The sequence below is a fragment of the Nicotiana tomentosiformis genome, chromosome 5, assembly GCF_000390325.3.
Source record: "Nicotiana tomentosiformis chromosome 5, ASM39032v3, whole genome shotgun sequence".
Lineage (NCBI taxonomy): Eukaryota > Viridiplantae > Streptophyta > Magnoliopsida > Solanales > Solanaceae > Nicotiana > Nicotiana tomentosiformis.
In genome coordinates, this window is record NC_090816.1 from 37493883 (window position 1) to 37516910 (window position 23028).

The window sequence follows — 23028 nt, forward strand, 5'->3', positions numbered from 1 at the left end:
TATAATGTCATGCTTTGGCCATGGGACACATTGCAGGACAATTTGCGAAGCAAAATATATAACTTAATGGATACCAAAGCTGACTAAACATCAATATAAAGTTGAGCCAGCAAGGCCGTCATAACTACTACAGCTAACAAACCAACAAAATATACATACAAGGCCTACAAGCCCAACATACATACACTAACTGACAGGATATGTCTATAAGTCTCTACTGATGGATGTACAGTGATCGGAATAGGGACCCGACCTACTCATAACCTATATACATATATACACAAGATGTACACAAAACTCCTAGACCCAGCAACTCCGACGGACGTGGAGCTTATCGATAAAGCTAAACTCGGGCAACACCTACTGAGGAGGTCTACCCACCTATCTGTCTTAACCTGCACGCATGAAATGTAGCGTCCCCAGAGAAAGGGACGTTAGTACGAAATAATGTATCGAGTATGTAAGGCAACAAAATAACTGAAAGCTGAAATCGAACTGATATTATAATAACTGAAAGTAACTGGGAGTCAAAGATACTCTGAAGATATACTTACCTGATGATACTGACTCAACTCTCTCAATATAGTAAGTGAAATAGTTGTCCGGCCCTATAAGGCTCGGTATATATACAACTGCTCTATCTTAGTAGGCTCGCTCATAGGCGCTCGGCCATACTAGGCTATGTATCTCAGCCAACTGGGCTCGCTCATAGGTGCTCGGCCACAGTAGGCTGGGTATATAACTTACCATCTGATCAAAGGTTTCCCAATAAGGGCATGCCCATCGATTATAGCTCGATGGTAATGAAAATACTGTAATACTATATATATAGGCTCACTACTCTCTTGGCTAGAAGAATACAATATTCAATTAAATATGAAGTCCCGATAAGGAGAATATTGTAATTTATGAGACTAGGATAATGTATATAAATCCGAGAGTATGAAATTCTCTTAATGCCTCGTTATCAAACACATGTAATGTCATGGGCGGCTTTCCAGCCATGCCCCATGACCCCTAAGAAGTGCCCCGTGGAGTCTTGGCAAGCTTCCTAACGCCCGTCGTCACAGTCGGCCCCGTGGTCTCGGCAGCTCCAAGTGACAAGCGCGCATGTGCCTTTATCGCCCCACCGATAGCCATCGTCAGTGCCCAGCCACAGGCAGATGCCAACAGCGCCGCGCGCGCAGACAATGCCGCGTGCACAGACCCTGATGCTAAAGACAAAGTTGATGCCAACGGATTTATTTCTGCTTTGTAGAAGACTAAGTCCTTTTCATTGTAAATATAGAGTAGTTTTACTGCATTTTCTTTAATTGTGATTTTCCAGCTTTCATAGGTCTAGTCATATAACTTTGGTTTATTTTATTTAAGCATTATTAAGGGGGACCAAGCAATCAAACTTTCAAGCAAGCAAACAATTCTCTGTACTGGTGTCTCTCCCCCCGACATCGTGTTGTTTTTCTGTAATAGCTTTCATTCAATGCAATCAAGCTTTCTTTCATTGTCAATTCTCTTTTCTGCTCTTTTTTTCAATTAATCACGACATTGATTTTCCCGTACGACACTGACAATCTAGTTTAACATATGGAGGGGACCTCAGTTGGCGGACAGCAATCGCACTGACATCGGTTGCTTAGCCTTACGTCGCCTTTCCAAGGAACTTCAGGAAGGCCCTGCGTAACAGTTGGTATCAGAGCCTAGGCTCGACATCGGACAAGGGATTACATTGCAATTACCCCCATTCTGACCATGGTGAATTATGTGGATCGCATCGTGACCCTTGAGGGAACGGTTGACGCATTACGGCCCATTGTGGAAATAGTGCCTGACCTAAAGATCAGCCTAGTGCAAAGGTTGGACGACCTGGACCGTAGCGATAGGCCAGCAACCTTTGGCTCCCCACACGGTTGTGGCCGGCTACACGGGAAGGAGCCCCTCTGCTTACAAGTTTGCTAAGGATTGGCAGCAGCAAACTGAGATTGCTAAGGCTTAAACCTTGGAAAGGGCAGCTAATGTTCGAAAGGCCCAACGGATCACCATAGGATAGAACCCTTGCGACCTGCTCCCCTCTGACTTAGGACTCACTACCCGCTTGAAAGCCCTACTTCTGTCTTGCTTAAGACTAGAACCCGGACTGCATTCACTCTTTCTCTTTCTTCTCTACTTGGTAGCTGCTTCTTCACCGTTCAAGTAGCTGTGCTGTATCAATATGGCAACTCGGTTGCATCATGGAAAGTTCATTAAAAAATCTTCCAACATCTCAATATTCTCCTTTTTTCAACACCTCCAATCTCCGCACCATGTTCGTTCTGTGACTCTCCATCACCTCTGTGGCCCAAAAACTGAAAATTCCTGAGCCAAAGCCATATAGTGGATCTCGGAATGCCAAAGAAGTGGAAAACTTCATCTTCGACATCGAGCAATACTTCGATTCTGTGGGGCCTAGAAGAAGATAAGAAGGTAGCAACTGCTACCATGTATCTTCAGGGTGATGCCAAACTCTGGTGGTGGGTGAAATACGAAGCCATAAAGGCTGGTGAAGATGCCCTCGAGACATGGGCAGAACTGAAGGTAGCCATACGCCTACAGTTCTTCCCCGAAAATATTGAGTACAATGCTAGGAGAAAGCTACGAGACATCCGCCAGACCAAATCAGTGCGGGATTACGTGCGGGAATTCTCTGCGCTCATGCTGAACATCCACGACATGGGGGACAAAGACAAACTCTTCACCTTCCTGGAAGGGTTGAAAACCTTATGCCCGTATGGAGTTGCAAAGACAAAGGGTAGACACGTTACCTAAGGCAATCCAAGCAGCAGAGTGCCTTGGGGATTATCAAGTGGAAGCCCGGAAAGACATGCCTCAATAGCCTGTCCGAGGAGGATACAAAGGAGGCCAGCCAAACACTGGTGGCCCTAGCAGAAGTGGAGGAGACCGGAGTGCAACCAAATCTAAGGCTCCCTCCTCAGGCAGTACTAGCATTGCATCTAACAACAATGATCGGGGGAGTAAACCCCCCTCAAGATGCCATTATTGCGGCTGACCACATTGGAATAATGAATGCCCACATGCACAGATGAATGCCCATCAAGCTTTTGAGGATGGGACGGATGACGATGCCGATGACGCGGACCAGACCGAACCAGTTGGTGTATTCAATGCCATTGTTGGCTCTATTTCTGAGCCCCTAGTGGGAACCAATGCTAGTATCCGTAAGAAGAAGGACCCTTGTCCAATCGCTAAGAAAGGGAAAAAGAAGGCGAACGAGAGGACTCCTCCTCATCAAGAGAGAACCTTAATGTTCGTTGACACGATGGTAAATGGAAAGCCCATTCGGGCGATGATAGACCCATAACTACTTAGCCTCGACTCAGGTGGAGCGCCTTGGCCTAGTTGTAGGAAAGGGAAAAGGTTGTGTCAAGGCTATCAACTCACCACCTCAGCCAGTGGGTGGAATAACCAAAGAAGTACAGGTGAAACTTGGCCCTTATGAAGGAAAGTTCAACCTGCGCGTGGTGATCAGAGATGACTTCGAGTTGATAGTGGGGTTGGAATTCCTGAGACAGACCAATACCATACCTGCACCATATGCAGACTTGTTACTGATGATGGGAGAAAATGGAGCTAAGCCCTGCATTATTTCGTGAATTCCCATGAAGATGGCCGCCGAGAACATCTAGGCCTTGCAGTTGAAGAAAGGGGTAAAAAGACATGATCCCACGTTGCTAGCTACCCTCTGCATGGAAGATATAGAATGCTCCTCGGGTCCCATTCATGCCCCCGTGAAGGAGTTGCTTCTGGAATTTGAAGACATCATGCCACAAGACATGACAAAGCATCTTCCGCCTAGGCGAACTGTGGACCATGAGATTGATTTGGTGCCGGGTGCGAAGCCACCTGCCCGGGCGCCGTACAGAATGTCACAACCTGAACTCACCGAGCTTCGGAGACAATTGACGGAAATGCTAGACACATGGATCATCATGCCCTCCAAGTCCCCATACGGGTCCCCTGTGCTATTCCAAAAGAAACAAGATGGTATTTTACGCTCTGCGTGGATTACCAGGCTCTAAACAAAATCACCGTGAAAAACAAGTACCCTATTCTGCTAACGGCAGACTTGTTTGATAGACTGGGTGGTGTGACGGTATTCACCACAATAGACCTGAGGACAGGTTATTGGCAAGTTCGGATTGCAGAGGGTGATGAGCACAAGATGACCTGTGTGACAAGATATGGGTCATACGACTTCCTGGTTATGCCCTTTGGCTTGACTAACGCGCCAGCCATATTTTGCACCTTGATGAAGCAAGTCTTCTGAGAATACATTGATGAATTCGACGTGGTTTATTTGGATTACATTATGGTATATAGCCAGACACTGGAAGAACACCTAGAGCATTTGCGGAAGGTCCTAGCCCGATTGCGGGAGCACGAATTATATGCGAAACTATCCAAGTGCTCCTTTGCTCATAAACAAATTGACTTCCTCGGACATGTCATCGAGGAAGGGGGGATCAAGATGGACCAGCAGAAGATTCAGGCCATCACAGAATGGCCACCTCCTAAGGATATCCACGCCTTGAGGTCGTTCCTTGGCCTATGCAACTTCTATCAGCGTTTTGTGAAAAGTTACTCCCTCGTTGCAGTGCTGCTGACAGAACTTCTCAAGAAGGTCACACCGTGGGATTGGGGCCCCAAGCGGGCAGAGGCCTTCGACACATTGAAAATGGCTATGTCTAGTATCCCAGTCTTGAGCCTCCCTGACTTGGCCAAGCTATTCGAAGTGCAAACGGATGCCTCCGACTATGCACTTGGTGGAGTATTGCTACAAGAAGGGCATCCCGTAGCGTACGAGAGTCGGAAACTGAAGGATGCAGAGCGGCGCTATGCCGCCCATGAGAAAGAATTATTGGCTGTTGTTCATTGCTTATGCCTTTGGAGGCATTATCTACTGGGAGCCCTATTCGTGGTCAAGACAGACAACACAGCCGTTAGCCATTTCATGATCCAGCCAAAGCTGAATGGTCGACAGGCTAGGTGGCAGGAACTCCTAGGGGAATTTCACTTCAACCTGGAGTACCGAAGTGGGAAGACCAATCATGTTGCTGATACACTCAGTCGGAGGGCTGATCTAGCATCAGTGTGTTTACTCGCCGCCCTAAAGGGAAGCGAAGTAACCACAACCATAAAAGACCAGATACAGGATCTACTCATCAAGGATCCTGCTACACAGTATTTGGTTGATTTGGTAGGATAGGGCAAGACTCGCCAGTTCTACACCAAAGATGGTTTCCTGAAAGTGAAAGGGAACCGACTTTACGTTCCTAAAGGAGGAGATCTACGAAGGGCTCTTCTGGCGGAATGTCATGATACTTTGTGGGTCGGTCATCCTAGTGAGGAACGTACCATGGAATTGCTTCGCCGTTCATATTATTGGCCTCAAATGTTCGATGACGTCGCTCAGTATGTGAAGACTTGTCTAGTATGCCAGAAGGATAAGTCAGACCGCTTGACGCAGGCAGGGGTCTTGGAACCACTAGCTGTCCCAAAAAGACCTTGGGAAAGTGTTTCCCTGGACTTCATCACCGGATTGCCCAAGGTCAGAGATCTCACAACTATCTTGGTTGTGGTGGAATGGTTTTCCAAGTATGCTACCTTTATAGCAGCCCCACAATATATATCAGCAGAAGACACAGCTCGACTATTCTTCTCTCATGTCGTCAAATATTGGGGCCTACCTAAAGACATTGTTAGTGATCACGACTCACGCTTCACTAGCAATATTTGGACCCAACTCTTTAAGTGTCTCGGGTCAAAATTGAGTCATAGCTCAAGTTTTCATCCGCAATCTGATAGCCAGATGGAGCGATTCAATGGCATGCTAAAGGAATATCTCCGGCACTTTGTGACCGGATCGCAGAAGAACTTGGTAAATCTTCTGGATGCTTCTCAACTGTGTTTCAATTCACAAAATAGCTCAAGTACCAACAAAAGAACTTTTGAAACAACCGTTACTCCCACACACAGTGAACGCAATAAACATGTCAAATTCTCCTCGGGCTGCTAGCTTCTCAAAAGAATGGAAGCAAAATTTGGAGATAGTGCGGAGCTATCATGTCAAAGCCCAAAAGCGGATGAAGAGGTCTACCCGCCAACTCCTAGACCCGACAACTTCGAAGGACGTGGAGCTTACCGATAAAGCTAAACGCTGGCAACACCTACTGAGGAGGTCTACCCGTCTTTCTGTCTGAACCTGCACGCATGAAATGCAGCGTCCCCTGAGAAAGGGACGTCAGTACGAAATAATGTACCGAGTATGTAAGGCAACAGAATAACTGAAAGCTGAAACTGAACTGATAATATAATAACTGAAAGTAACTGGGAGTCAAAGATAATCTGAAGATATGCTTACCTGTTGATACTAACTCAACTCTCTCAATATAGTAAGTAAAATAATTGTCCGGCCCTATAAGGATCGGTATATATACAACTGTTCTATTGTAGTAGGCTTGCTATATAACTTACCATCTGATCAGAGGTTGCCCAATAGGGGCATGCCCATCGATTATAGCTTGATTGTAATGAAAATACTGTAATACTGTATATATAGGCTCTCTTCTCTCTTGACTGGAAGAAGGTAATACTCAATTAAATATGAAATCCCGGTAAGGAGAATACTGTAATTTATGAGACTAGGATAATGTATATAAATTCGGGAGTATGAACTTCTCTTTATGCCTCGTTATCAAACACATGTATTTACGAGATCATGCCAAAATAAAGGAAGGGCTTAGCCTTAACATACCTGGAGTAGGGGAAAATCCGTATGATATTCTTGAGAAGGATTGTACTGTACTCCCTTAAAATTGCAAAATCTCACGTTGCTTAAGATGTTATGAAATCATTGTTAGAATTATTGAAGATTCGTACCTTACTTGTTGATGATCACGTTGTTTCAGATTGCACCATACTTAGAGTCTTTGCTATTTTTGACTTGTTGAAAGATATGTATCCTTCTTTGAATTAAAAAGGCCTTATGTTTGAATTGGTGTGGGGCCCACTCCATGTGGTGGATTAACCACCCCCCTTAATCTTTGATTTTTGCCACATAACCCATCATGACTAAGAGTCATATATTTTTGTGTTGGCTTGCTGCCACGTGGGGTGGGGGATTTAATCTTTATCCCATAATTCATTAGTTAATTAGGTAATATCCCGTTACCCAATAATTAATTAATTACCCACATAATTATGTATTATCTCAACTTACTTAAAATACTACTCACTTTTAACATACCTTATATATCTTAATATCATGGTCATGTAGTATCTTGTATGACACTAGTCCATAAATACCGGGTATTTTGGCTCGTACCGTATTTTATCCCAAATCAACAACCTTCAACGAAACTCATTTTCTTTGATCCGTTTACCCTTTATATTTCATGGAACTTACTTATTGCTTGTTATAATTAGCATAAATGCTTATAACCTCAAGAAAATCACACCCCCGAGTCTACGTCAATTAACTGAAGATGAAACTTTAACGTACGAAAATGCGAGATGTAACAGTTGTTCTTCCAATACACACTTTATAATCACCCCATCCGTACAAATCCAGAAAAGGTATGGTTCATCCCAATAATAATCTTGACAATCTCTTTTAAGCTTATTTCTTTGGTTTGAAGAGAACTCATCCGAAATGATTCCTCACAAGAACATTTACCATATCCGCAAATCATGACACTTCTTTCATTTAAATTGCCAAAAGTTGCTCATCGAGGAAGGAATCATTGATTTCAAGTCCATCATGCGGTCTCCCCTCCTCCTCCAAATGAAACAAGTGGTCTGCCACTTGGTTTTCACTACCTTTCTTATATTGAATATAAATATTAAATTATTGCAACAAGAGAACCCATCTCATCAACCGAGCTTTAGAATACTTCTTGCTCATAAGATAGCGTAGCGCCGCATGATCCGTGTGGACAATAACTTTGGCACCCATCAAGTATGGGCAAAACTTCTCAATTGCAAACACAATAGCAAGGAGCTCTTTATCCGTACTGCTGTAATTGACTTGGACACTATTTAGGGTCTTACTAGCATAGTAAGCCGGATAAAAATCTTTGTTAATGCGTTGCGCCAAAATAGTCCCAACCGCTACGTCACTTACATCACACATGAGTTTAAAAGGCAAACTCCAATTTGTAGCGGTAATGATAGGAGAAGTTGTCGACTTGAGCTTCAATTGTTCAAAATCTCTCACACAATCGTCATTGAAATGGAACTTAGCATCCTTCTCAAGGAGCTTAGACAATGGGTTTACCACTTTAGAAAAGTATTTGATAAAGCGGCGGTAGAAACCCGCATGACCTAGGAAACTCCGCACACCCTTCACCGAAGTTCGGGGTGGAAGCTTAGAAATCACCTCAATCTTCGCCTTTCAACTTTAATTCCATTCCTTGAAATTTTATGTACAAGGACAATGCCTTCCTCAACAATGAAATGACATTTCTCCTAATTTAGCACCAAATTGGTCTTTTCACATCTAGCCAACACTTTGTTCAAATTTTCAATACAATCATCAAAAGAATCCCCAACCACCGAGAAGTCATCCATGAAAACTGCAAGGTAGTCCTCTACCATGTCCGTGAAAATGGCCATCATACACCTTTGAAAAGTTGTTGGTGCATTACACAAACCAAAAGGCATCCTCTTGAAAGCAAAAGTACCATAAGGACATGTAAAGGTTGTTTTCTTTTGATCTTTCAGAATAATAAGAATTTGGTTGTAGCTTGAGTACCCATTAAGAAAATAATAGAAAGCACGGCCGGCCAATCTATCAAGCATTTGGTCTAAGAAAGGAAGTGGAAGGTGATCCTTCCTTGTGACTTTGTTGAGCTTATGATAATCCATACAAACCCTCCAACTGGTCACCGTTCTTGTAGGAATCAACTCATTCTTATCATTGGTAACAACCATCACGCCTCCCTTCTTTGGGACACTTTGAATTAGAGAGGTACATGAACTATCGGAGATGGGGTAGACAACCCCGGCATCCAACCACTTGATAATCTCCTTCTTGACCACTTCTTACATTGCCTCATTGAGTATTCTTTGATATTCAATGGATGGTTTAGCACCATACTCCAACTTAATCTTATGCATGTAAAATGCGAGGCTTATACCCCGAATGTCTGCCAAGTCCACCTAATAGCCTTCTTCATCTTTTGTAACACCCCCAATGTGGAATCAACCTCCACGTTAGTCAAACATGAGGAAAGAATAACTGGTAAAGTAGAACAAGGGCCAAGAAATTCATACTGAAAGTATGGAGATAATGGCTTCAACTCCAAAGTAGGTGGCTCTTCAATAGAAGGCTTTGTAGGAGGAGTCTTCCTATTCTCAAGATCCAAATATATTTTCCGGGGTGCATAGTTGTACAAACCCATTCCTTGCAATGAATTCACATACTCCATGAAATCACCCATCCCGTCATCATTAAAATTGAGCAAAACGGCTTCCAACATATCACCAACAATGATTGTAGCACTTGTATCATCAATAATAACATCGGTCACCAGATCCACAAAATAATACACCTCATTTCTATTTGGTTGACGCATAGACTTACACACATGGAATACCACTTGTTCGCTACCAACTCAGAAAGTGAGTTCTCTGGCTTCCATATCACAAAGAGCCTTACCCATAGAAAGGAAAGGTCTCCCAAAAATGATAGGCACTTCATAATCAACTTCACAATTTGGAATAACAAAGTCCGCCGAAAGAATAAACTTATAAACCCGGACCAAAATATCCTTAATCACTCTCAACGGCCTCTTCATGGTGCAATCGGCAATTTGCAACCTCATAGATGTGGGTCTTGGTTGCCTTATTCCCAAAGTTTTGAAAAACAAATAGGGTATCAACTTGTTACTCGCCCCAAGATCACAAATAGCTTTAGCAAACTCAGCACACCCAATTGCACAAGGAATCGTGAAAGAACCAAGATCCTCCAACTTAGGAGCCATGGAATGCACAATTGCACTCAATGGATGAGTGACCTTGATAGTTTCAAAATTCATTGAACACTTCTTGGTCACAATATCTTTCATAAACTTTGCATAACCGGGCATTTATTCCAAAGCTTCTACCAATGGCACATTAATTGAAAGACCCTTCATCATTTGAATGAACTTGAATTGATTCTCACCATTTTTCTTAGGAAGTCTCTAAGGATAGGGAGGTGGAAGCTTAGGCAATGGTGCCTTAGCCTTTTGCACTACTGGCTCCGGTATGTCAATGATGTTCTCTCTAGACGGGTTCACCTCCTCTTGAGTCTCTTCAACACTATCCTCAATGTCAATTCAAACCTCATTATTTGATTGAACAACATTGTTTGGGATTTACTCCTCTTGTATCACTTGGTCATCATCCACAAGTCGCCTTTCACTTGAGGTGGGTGCATTCCCGCCTCTTCCACTTCTTGTGATAACTGCCATAGCATGCCCCGTATTGTTACCACTCTTTGGGTTCCCCACAATGTCACTTGGTAGTGCACCCTTAGGACGAAAATTAAGAGCTTGAGAGATGTGCCCCATTTGAACTTCAATATTACGGATTGATGTGTTGTGTGAGGCAAGTTGGGCATCCAAATCGACATTATTTTTTATCATTTGCTTAAATATATTCTCAATACGGCTCATTTCATTGTTTGAAAAACATGAAACATGGGAAGGATAAGGAGGTGGGTTGCTCAGTTGTTGATACATTGTGGGGCCTTTGAAAACCCTACCCCCGGTTTCTTTGATTGTTTCCCCAACCACCTTGATTGTTGCCTCCCCAATTTCCTTGGTTGCTTCCACTCCAATTTCCTTAATTATTGTTATTATGCCAATTCCCTTAATTGTTAGAATTTCAATTGCCTTGGTTATTTTGTGGTCAACATTGTTGTTGATTGGAGCCTTGGAAGTTGTTCCTTTTCCCTTGAAATTGTTCACATATTGAACCTCCTCTTCTTGCTCATGATAAGAATCATCTTGATCAAAATCACTATCATCTTGCATATAACTCTCCACTCGGGCCTTTGGTCCTCTTTTTGTTCATCAACGCATTTACTCCCTTCATATCATGAACTTGCTCAGGAGCTTGCACTTGATTAAGTTGGGCTTTTGCTAGGTGAGTCATTGTTGTTGTCAATTCAGAAATGGCTTGCCCATGTTCTTGCAACTCTTTATGGAGGTGAATCACGTTGGCATCACCTTGTGGAACATTAGCTCGATATTTCCAAGCCGACGACGTTTATGCCGTCTCATTAAGAATCTCACATGCCTCCGCATAAGGTGTTATCATAAAGTTGCCACCAACCAATTGATTGACCATACAATGGTTCGTAGTATTAATACCATGGTAGAAAGTTTGTTGGATCATGTTGTTAGTCATATCATTGTTTGGGAACTCCTCCACCATTGTCCGATACCTCTCCTAAATCTCATGCAAAAGTTCATTGGGCTCTTTCTTGAAAGCCAATATTTCAACTCTAAAAGTAGGCATATGCCCTAGAGAGAAAAATTTAGCAATAAACTTTACCGCTAAGTCATCCCAAGTATGTATTGAATGATTAGGTAAGTGTTCCAACTAATCTAAAGCTTTACCCCATAGAGAGAAGGGAAAAATCTTTAGCCTCAAAGCATCCTCGAAAATATTTGTTTCCTTGATCCCCCAACATGTAACCACAAAGCCCTTCAAATGTTTATAGGCATTTTGATTTGGCGCACCGGAGAAAATGCCTCGTTGCTCTAGCAAAGTGAGCATCGCATTGATAATTTGAAAGTTTCCCGCCCTAATACGAAGGGGACTATTGCACTAGCATAACCTTCGTTGGGAAATATCCGGTGTTGTGCCTCTTGTGTTTGTGGTGGTGGAGGTGGGGATGGTACGGGCACGTTGTTTGGTTGACCTGGGCCTCGACGATTCGGTTGTGGCACTTGAGGTACCTCATCGAGCTTTTCCTCCTCACCATCCAAATTCCCCAATGGTATATTTCCGAGCTCATTGTTCGCCATTTTGTACCTACGATTTCTTCAAGAAGTTAGTAACACGGAAGGGAAAGAAGATATTTCAAGAGCACACTCAAATATATAGCTAACATCGTTCAAACTCCCTGCCAACAGCGCCAAAAATCGATTCACATCCAATCTGCACTCAATAGTAAGTGGAAACGGTCATTGGAAGAATAGTACCCAACAAGAGTCGGGGTCGATTTCCACAAAGAGTTTAATAGGGGTGTTAGGATATACACCTAATGAGAGCACATGAAATTTCTCAATTTCTCTTCCAACATAGAGCTTCTGTTTTCTACTTCTAAAATTAACACTAACAAGATTAAACTTAGTATAATAAACTAGAAAGCGAGTAATTATTTTTATTGTTTTTATCAAATGGGTAAAAGCCTAGGGATGTAACCTTCATCTAGGTGTTAACCTAATGGGTAAATCACATTAATGCTTGTTTTAGTGACTGGGGTGTATTATAGCTCTCAACTCTAAACTACCCACTTAATACCTCTCGGTTATAGAGTGATTTTGCCCAAATTGGATTTCTCAAGCCCAATTGGGTATCAATTCAAATAGTTGATATGAGCTCAAGTCGGCTTTTCCCTATCTCTAGTTCAAACTCTTTAATAAGACTAGCCAAAACCTTAGCTATCATAATTTCTTGTTAGCCAACTTTTCTTAGACTAAGTCCCTCTTTCTCAAATAAAAACCGAGTCAAATAAGCATCAACCATTATTTGTAACTATTATTTCTATAAATAATGCTTGAACAAGGCTAAATAATAAATACCTAATCATAAAAAAGCACTAAATTAATTACCCATAAGGTTTACACACTAGGGTTGGGTCACAGTCCTAGAGAAAATCTAGCTACTCATAATAGAAATTGAAGAAAACAAAGAAGAAGAACTAATTAGAGGCATAAACAAAGATTAAATTGATAAATCTAATAATTATTCACCCAAAATGGTCGCTAGTTTCCCAAAATAGTAAAATGTAATGGCTGCAACTCAAAATATTATAAAACCTTCCCTAAAAAAGTGTTTCCCGTCTATTTATAGTGGCATAAAATTTGCTGACAAAAATGCCCTTCGGGAGGTTCTGCGGCCGCACAATTCTATGTGCGGTCCGTACTTTGTTTGGCTTTTGCAAGTGGAGAGATTCTGCAGCCACACAATTTCGTCTGCGGCTGCACATCAGCTTCTGCGGCCGTACTTTTCCATATGCGACTGTACTTTTGGCAAGGCTTCATACTTGGTCATTTTGCACACTCTTTGAACTTTTTAAATTTTTGTCAGTGCGACCATGTTTTGCGGCCGCACATTTAGTATGCATACCGCACTTTTCCAAAAATCCTCTGAGCTTCAGGTACTAGGTCTACGGCCGCAGAAGTATTTCTGTGGACTGCACTTTCTTCTGCGGTTGCAGAATTACTTCTGCAGACTGCATTTTTGGCCTGCTCCACTCCTTCTTACCTTTTTGAGCTGGAACACTCATTTTTGAGTTAGAATTCTTCGTTAAGGTCCAATTCTACAGCATTCCTTCAATTTGAACAATTTCATTAGTTTTGAGAACAAGAATCAATACTTTTGGACTAAAACTTACTAATAGGTGGTTAAAATCTACACTTATCAGTCCACACCCTCAAAAAAGGAGTTGAGGGCTTCATCCACGGCCCAATACGCGTCACTTGGTCTTTATTCAGCAGCTCGAGCCTCATTTAAGGCGGCCTCCAGCCAGGGTGGAGACTCTTGGATATGGATGACGATGTGGTCCTCAAGATTTGTTGTCCTTGGTACCGGAAGGGATTCTTGAGAAGTCGTGGCCACATGTTTCTCCTCGGGCTCCCGAGCTTAAAATGATTCAGCCTTATGATCGCCCCCCTCCGGGGCTACAAGCTCTTGTGCGGCGTCGATCGGTTTGTGAACGACGAATTCCATGTCGTCATCATCCTCGGGGAAGTCCTTAAGCCGATAAAGAGCTGCAGGGTTCGGGACCCTGGCACTGGAAGTTTCCTTAGTGCTTTTTCTAACCCTGACCACGATCATTTTCTTATTCTTAGCCTCGACAGAAGCGTCTGAGGAGTCAGAGGACCTTTTCTTATTCTTCTTCGTTTTCTCCCCTTTCTTCGCAGCAGCTTCGGTAGAAGGAGGCAGTGAAATGGAGGATGTTTCAAACGGGGACGAGGCTATGGCCTCGGTGATTGCCAGAAGTTTGGTGGTGTTGGGAAAACCTGTGAAAGGAAAAGACTTAGTCAAAATGATGATAAGATAAAAATGACCCAAAGAAAAATTCAACCAGAAGAAGAAGGACACTTACCATGGGAAAGAGCCTACAATTTTCCTTTGGAAATCTTGCGCCACTCACGCTCGGGGTAAGTGAGTTGTTTGCATATGCCCTCAACCCACCTTAGGAGCTTTATTCAGCACGGACCTTTTCTAGACCGGTCAAATCAGATACGTAGAAGATAAGTTTCAAAGTGCTAATAATCTCCAAATATGGTGTTTCGTATTTGATTCGGGCAACTCCCATCCCATCATTTCACGAAGAAACTGATTCTCTGCTTGCTTTTTGGGGCCGTGGGTTGGGCTTGTAGCGACTGAATCTTGTTTTCGATAGAGCACCATTGATTGCTCTATTATTAAAGGAAACTTGGGAATTCAAGATTTTTCCCTAAAATGAGGGACTGCATTGGGAACTCGGGCGATAGCTGCATATCAAAAGAGACGAATAATGAGAAAGAGGAGTATATTCAAAGGATTACTTTGACAACTTAAAAGGAAGTGAACTTAGGTTTTGGGTTCAACTTCTCGGGGAACGGCAGGAACTCGGGAGGGATGAGATCTTCGGTCTTTATTCGAACAAACCTCTCCTACCAGCCTCGGTCCTTATCCTCATCTATGCAAGAGAAGGGAACCTTCTTTGCCCGTCGGGCATCCTTGATTAATCCCCCTCGGAAGATTCGGGGGGCTGTAAACTCGGAGAAAATGGTCAAAGGTAAATTGAGGCTCCTCCGTGTTGTTAGCAAAGTGATCGAGAAGGGTCACGATCCTCCAAAAAGACGGGTGGATCTGCCCGAGGCATATTTCATACCTCTTTTAAAAATCGAGGATCACCGTATCCACCAAACCGAACGTGAAGGGATACGTGTAAATGCTTAAGTACCCTTCTACATGCGTCGTAATATCATCATCGGGGCTGGGAACGACTATGTTTTTGCCTTCCCATTTGCAGTCCTCTTGGACCACTTGGAGCATCTCCTCGGTCATGGAGCATACGTACCTCCATGCCTCCTCACCTTGGTCTCCTTGTTTGGAGACGTTTTTGACCTTGAATTCATTGTCTATGGAGAAACCTCCGGGGATAAATTTTATGAGAGAAGGTTCAAGGGCTACTACCGGGAGGGTCACCTCGATGCTTGTGGCCGAGGTAGAAGTCGAAGGTGCAGTATTTTGGGGTCCCAATTCTGAAGTCTTAGCCATCTTAATCTGGAAATATGAAGGTTTGAAGGTTGTTTTGAAGGTTTGAAGATTTGGTATGAAGGTTTGAAGGTTTGATAACAAGAGATGAAGATATGAAGATGTGAAAAACAGGTTATGAAGATTCGAAGGATTGATGAGCAAATAGAAAATTCGAGGGTAAGTGGAGAAGGTTCGAAATCAGAAAGTAAAAAAGTGAAAAAAGGAAACCGGAGCTTTTATAAGGAAGGAATAATGAATGCATGATGTTTTACATTCGGTAACTGCCAAGGGCGATCAACCGGCGGCTGACGTGTGTCCAAAATCAGAGTAACGTGATTGATGGAAGGTTTCAGCCCGCTAACTTGCTTTGGTGTACGAAGGAATGAACCGGGGTCAATTAGTCACCATTCATCATTCCTATAAATGTACACTCCGAGAAGTAAGGGAACTATCTGTGTACAGGTAAAATCGGGGGTAAAGTTACCCTCGATTTCTCAATGAAGAAACAAGGGACAGCGTGATCTGATATTGGCTCGGATAAGGCCGAGGGTACCCACAAATCGGAGCCCAGGGGGCGAATGATACATCGAGAACGGGGCATGGTCAAACATGGGAAGAATCAAGCTCGAACGAAACAAAGAATCAAGGTTAAAGGGAAGACGGTTAATGAGGACGAACGAGAAACCGAAGTATCTGCCATCAACCGAATACTGCAGCGCGGATCACGCCCGATATTAACTGCGGATCGTGTTTTACTGGGAAAAAAAGGAAGAAAAAGGATTTTGACCTTATTTAGACTTGTACTAGGGTTGAGACTCTCCTATTATATAAAAGGGAGAACCTTTTCATTATTTCACTACTGTTGGCACATATCAAAGCAATAAATTTTACTTTTATCTTTAGCAATTGTTCAAAGTGTTCTTCAGCTATTCAACTGAAATAGAGCTCCATTTCAAGTGCTTGATTGGGGCCGGTCTTTAACGTTCAAGTCTAACGCCATGTTTAATTACTTTGTAGTGTTTGGTTTGACTATTTTATTTTTCTTTAATTCAATTATTTATTGCTTCTGTTTAAATCGCGTACAAACTTAATTGTTACTCATTTTAAGAGTAAACAGAAGGTAAGAAGGTTACAAAGAGATTTTAAAGAAATTGGACAGGATCAATAAACTGTAACAACTTGGATGTAGGTTAAAAACAACTTAGTGAGCTTAAACAAGGAAGTCTCCTTCCAAAAGTCTCAAGAGAAAAGTGATGCCCGACTCTTCTTTCATACTGTCCCATGCAAGAAGATGACCACATAGAAGAATACATTTTAGGCTAATTATTTTATTATTATTGATGAACCCCTGATTCCACAATGTTTTGGAATGAGCGAAGAGAGCAGCTAAAATTTGGGTATCCCTTTATGGCATTGATTAAGTCCTGGGGCAGTTGCCATTTCATTATAAGCCTCTTTTCTATTTTTTTTTTTTCTTTTTCTCTTTACCTTTCTTATTTGTTTTTCCAATAATCTGCATGAAAGCTTTTATCATTTTCTTCAATTTTCTTTTTCCGTTATGAAGCACGAAAATAATTTAATTCAATTGTTCGGTTGTGCTTGGCTTTTCCAGTTGCTAATTGTGCTTTAGCAGCATGATACTTCCCTCTTTATTGAGCTTTGTTGAATTTGACATTACTGTCCAATTACCGTGTCTGGTTCTTCGTTGCTGCTAGTTGAAGCAAAGGATGTGAAATTCAACGCTTTAAGAAACTTCTGTTCGTCTCTCCCTCTCTCTCTCTCTAAATGTTCTTTTCACTAAGATCTGCGTAGTAGGGGTAAGGTCTGCGTACACACTACCCTCCCCAGACCTCATTAGTGGGATTTTACTGGGTTGTTGTTGTTGTTATTGTTGTTGTCACTAAGATGTGATATGGTTCAGGGACAAAGTTATATGTGAATTATAATGCATGAATTGTAATATTGAGATTAATAATATCTAAGTTATTATGCGTATTTTTTTGACAAATATTTGGTTAATTGCATTTAAAATGGGATATATGATATATAGTGAATATATTTGTTTGGTTTCAAATTGGATAAGGTTTTCTTTGTAATTTTACCCTTAATATTTTAAGGTATAAAAATACGAAAAAGGAAAGAGTTAATCAAAGATTTTTTGGTTAGTTAGGTGTTTTGGCCAATGAGTGCTAAACCAGGTATTAGAATCCCATGTTGAACTTGGTATAAGACAATGCTATAATTTTGGTATAAAATAATCCCCATATTATAACGGACACAGAAATTCAATTAAAATGTAAGATAAAACAATCCCAAACTCTTTAGAGGGATTGTTTTAATCTCTAATTCATGTAACGAAACGACTTAATATTTCTTCTTGTTTTCATTTTTTGTTGCCAATTTTCTTGTGAAGCAGTTACAACTAGAGTGAGCTCCATAGAGGAGAAGAGAACCAATAAATAAATAATAAATATTTGAGGGCTTGAGCATTATAGCAGTCCATTGACCCTATATTTTCTTAGGTAGTGCCATCAACCATTAATGTACTACTGAAGTTATTAAAATTTAATACTTAATTAGCATGAATGTTAGAAGTCACTATGCGTGCTTTCTCAGATATTCAAATCTGCTTTCTTACTACCCTTCCACCTCCCATTTTAGAGGAGCTTTAGAATTCTCTCTTTTAGAAAGTTCACACTCCCAAAAAAGATTCTCGTGAGAGTGTATTTACTCATAAAATGGTATAGTTGAATTTGTATCGTGATATATAAACACGTTAATTAATTTAATCCAAAAATAAAATAACGAATAACAAAAATAAATTAATTAAAGAAATTTAAAGAAAATACAATCCTAATTGTGAAGTGAGCTTCTTCGGAATCAAGAGTAAGAATAATTTATTGAGCAAAAAGAAAGAATCTTGTTAATAGAATAAGAGTAATTAGTTTAGCCTTTTTGCATATAGATGTTTTCGTGTCCTACAGTGAATAAAAATTCTTCTATTTATAGCTCAATTCAAAGAGACAAGATGCCCAAATCAAAATCTTCTCTAATATGAATAAAACCCTCTTGATGGTTGCATAACGGTTGAATATAAATGCAAAAATTCTTTGTAACGGCTGCTCATTTAATGCTGTCTTTCAACCGATATCTTCCTTTTAGACTTTCATCCCCAGTTCTAGCGTCTTCGGAACTATCTCACCACCGATTACATGTTCGTAACGGTGCCAGCTATTTGCTGACTCATATCTTATTTATTTTCAGTGCCACGTGTCAACTCGACGAGCATCCACCTGTCGTTCATTAATTTTATCCATATAGATAGTCCCCCTACTTTCTGGTGACTAAATTTTATGTTACCGGAAGCAGATAAGACCTCTTTTTTTGGCGAAAAAGTTCCTGAACGATTTCTGATACTTGAAAGGACACGCGTCTCCTCGCATTTAATGAGCGGAACACGTGTTATCCCGTGATTCAGCAAATACTTTTGCCAGTTACCTAGGTAAAGATGGCCTTACACTCTACCGCCTATAAACTTCTTCACTTTTCATCATATTTATCTTCTACTTTTACAAACTCTTCTTCTTCAAATCTCCTTAGAACATTTCTTCAAACTTCCCATTCACAGTAAAATTTTCATACTCACATTTTCTATTAGCATGTCTTTTATTATCTCTTCGTCCGGTTACTCTGGTTCTTACTTCAGTGGTGGACCATCCAAAAAGAACAAATCTAAGGAAGTTGATGTTGGTCCTCCTACTATTAACACCATTATCCCCTCTCAGCTAAATAGTGAGACGTATCTCAAGGTTCAACAGGAACCTCCTAACCCTAAAAATGATAGAAATAGACCCGTCAATAAATATCCTTCTTCCATTCGTCATGCTAGCATCCATCTTGTGAAAGAAGATTGTGGCTGAAAACATATTGAAGTTTTAGCCCCTAAGAAAGTGGAAAGGGTTACTTTCAGCAAACCAGGGTTCATGTATATTTATACGTAGCCTTTCACATTAAGCATGGACCGAGAAATCGATCCCATCATTTTAGATTTTTGCCACCACTAACATGTTTTCTTGGCCCAGGTAGGTTCGTCATTAGGTGAACGGTAGATTGCCATCGGTTAATATGCTCTCGGGCTAATGAAACCCTCACTCTTGCCCATTTGATCAACCTTTACTCCCCAAATTTATTTTGTGGAGGCACAATCAAACTCAAAAAATATTGTCACCATGTTATTGTCACCAGTGTCGATGATGATAATGCCCGTGATTGGATGGAGAGGTTCGTTATTATTGCTAGTGGGGATATTCTACCAGTGATAGCACCTCATATCCCTGAATCCTGGAACTTCACTCGTAACTTTTTCGAATATCACTCTTTTATTGCTTAAAGAAGATTCCCTCTTTTGCTAACTTTTATTTCTCTTATTTCAGCTACCCCTTGGGTTCCTTCATCAGTTCAGAACCTAACCCAATGGGTACAGAAGATTTTAGATATTTCCACGCCAGATTCCCGTAAGTGGAAAGAAATTTCAGCCAAATTCAACTAGAAGGCCAAGAACCATGGTAAGTAAAACTTCCTCTTTTCCTTTTTAATCTTCAACATGATGCGGTATAAATTTGTTGACTTCCTTTCATAAAATATAGGCCTTCCGAAGGCATCTTCTGTCTACCCTACTGTCGAGATTTCTCATGACCCAATGGTTACTCATCAATAAATTCGAGCAGCCATTGACCGGAAGAGGGCTCATGATGCCGCTCATGCTTCTGATGAAGGCCCATCTGTCACGACCCAATTTAGGATCATGACCGGCGCTTAGGAGCAAGTGCTCCCAAATAAGCCTCATCGGTAATTTATAGAAAATCGGACAGAGTTTTTTCTATTTTAGGAATATCCAAAAATAAACATGTCTCAGAAATCAACAACACAGCCAACCTATATCGATCAAATAAGTTATAATCCTCATTCGCGAAGTATTTTCAATACAATAATACTAACTTCATCTCCAAGTATACGATAGGAAAGTCTAATATGAGTCACAAGTCTATATCAGTAAAAGAATATTTATGACTCATAAAAATGACTATGGAGCGACTCTAAGAGTTTTAAGAAAGAGACAATAAAAAATAAATAACAATCTTTACCTACGCGAATAAATGCGGGGCTCATCACGAATTGTCAACTCGTGTACTCTAAATAACGGAATCCTCGCATGCGTCTATTGCTGTCTCTGTAAAACTAATAGCGGGGAGTGAGTCTCTAGCTCAGTGAGTAATAATACTTAACCACAATTATTTTTAATTGTAGATAAGTCAAAAAATATGCTAGTATATCAAACAGAAAATATCATAAGAATTTCCTTTCTAAAACGGTAAATATAATCAGTCTTTTCATATGTTTCCTGTAATAGAAATCAATTTAACAAATCGGTAATAAACTCAGTAAACACATTCTCATAGCAAATATTTATGTTTGGGAGGTTTCCAAAAAAGGATCATGTAATCTGTATCACTGTGTGGACCCCTTCGTAAAAGGAGTCAAATATAACTATAGGTCCCTACTCGAGAGAAAACTGTAACTGTATGCTAGTTCTACCTTCCCACTAGCGAGGGCTATAACTGTACTCGGTAATCGATAAATACAAGGTGCACCAGGTCTAACGAACCTGTCGTTAGCTAAGGATCCTTCAAAGTCTCCTCCCATTTATACTTTTTCTTGTAACCAGTAAATATTCCTAAGAAAGCATTTTCAAAATAATAAAGGGCATATCAATTCTTATCAAATCATGTAATCCAATTCCGGTAACGGTAATCATATCTCAAGTGACAGTAAAACATATCTAATAACAGTGAGAACCTTTTAAATAACTATAAACATCTCAAGTAAACTATTCAGTACCATATCAAGTAAAGGACTTGTCCCACATGCAATTTTAAACATTCGGTAACACCTTTTATTTTCAAAATATAGTATAAACCATGCAGGTTATTAAAACATAAATTGCGAAAAGATTACTACTCACAGTACTCATGTTGAAATATCAAACTCGTCACTTCGAATAATCTGTGCACCTTCTTTCAATCAATCTATAATCACATCATATTGTTCTCGAATTAACTTTCTTGTTTAGGCTAATTTATAACTAATTTAGAATACCCAACTCTCGGAGTTTCATGTTTGGTTATCAATTTGTCAAGTTGGATTTGTCTAGATCACGTGAAAATAGTTTTATACCTTAATCGCATTCCTTTAAGTCATATGTATATTTTGAGAGTAAGGCAAGTTACCATAGAAAATATATTGTTCCAAATTATTATTTTTTTTTGAAAATTTTTAAACTTGCTTAAGAAATTAATTGCACCATATCTCTATCAAGATAGTTTCTTCAATGAATTCTTCACTCAAATATATACCAGTAACTCTATCTCTTTGTGGTATTTAAATAAGCTATTCACAATCTATGTAAATTGCTTAAATTTCAAAAAAGAAGTTATTAAAGAATCTTGCCATATAACTAAAATAAAGAGTTTAAATATTTACCTCAGTACTCGAAACTCGAAAATGCTTAGGCTTCAAAGGTGCTATTGAAACGATCCATCCTTGTCTTTCAAAATTATTTGTGTGGAGCTTTCCTATGTTTCCTTCTCTATAGAAAAGAAATTCTTTCTCTGTTAGTTTTCTCCAAATCTAAAGCTTCCAAGATTGAAGTATTTATGTTATTTTTGGTTCATATAGAAACTGTTTGGTGGCTTCTCTTTCGGCAGAAACTTTAGAATACGTAAACCCTTCCCCAAACCCCTTTTTTTCCTCGTTCTAGTGGGCTTTTGCCCTTTCTTTTAATAGATTAGGTTTCTCCTTTCTTTTTTTTAATTTAAGTTATGCTTAAGGACCAATTACCAAAGTTTGAATATGAGGTATTGCATTCTCCCCACCTTATAAAATTTGGTCCTCGAATTTAGCTCAGTTACATACCTGTAGACTGAAACAAATAAGAATACTTGACTCGCATAGCATCTTCTACTTCCCATGTAGCTTCTCTAGCTTTTTTTTACTGTATGATTTCTCCATAAGACTTTCACAAACATGTTTCTTTTGGCTATAACTTCCTAACTTGTCTATCAACTATAGCCATCAGCTCCTCCTCGTAAGACAGCTTCTCATCGAGCGGTATAGTAGGTGCTTCAAGCACGTGAGATGAGTCTCATATATATTTTCTTAGCATTGAGACATGAAACATCGGATCAATAAAAGACAACTCAGGAGGGAGTGCCAAACGATATGCCATACCTCCCACTCGTTCAAGTATTTTGTACGGACCTATAAACCTCGGGCTCAACTTACCTTTTTTTCGAATCGCATCACGCCCTTCATAGTAGAGACTCGTAGAAACACTTTTTCCCCCAATTGTAAACACTAAATCTCTTCTTATCTTATCCGCATAAGATTTTTGTCTGCTTTGAACTACGAGAAATCACTGTCTCATCAATTGGGCATTGTCAATAGCTT

General features: G+C 40.5%; 1 protein-coding gene across 1 annotated transcript; it reads right to left on the reverse strand.

Moving 5' to 3' along the window:
- Positions 1-9668: 9668 nt before the first annotated feature.
- Positions 9669-10142, reverse strand: LOC138892186 (uncharacterized). Its single transcript, XM_070175892.1, has one exon. It carries the CDS (start codon positions 10140-10142, stop codon positions 9669-9671), a length of 474 nt encoding a protein of 157 aa, XP_070031993.1.
- Between the last annotated feature and the right edge of the window lie 12886 nt (positions 10143-23028).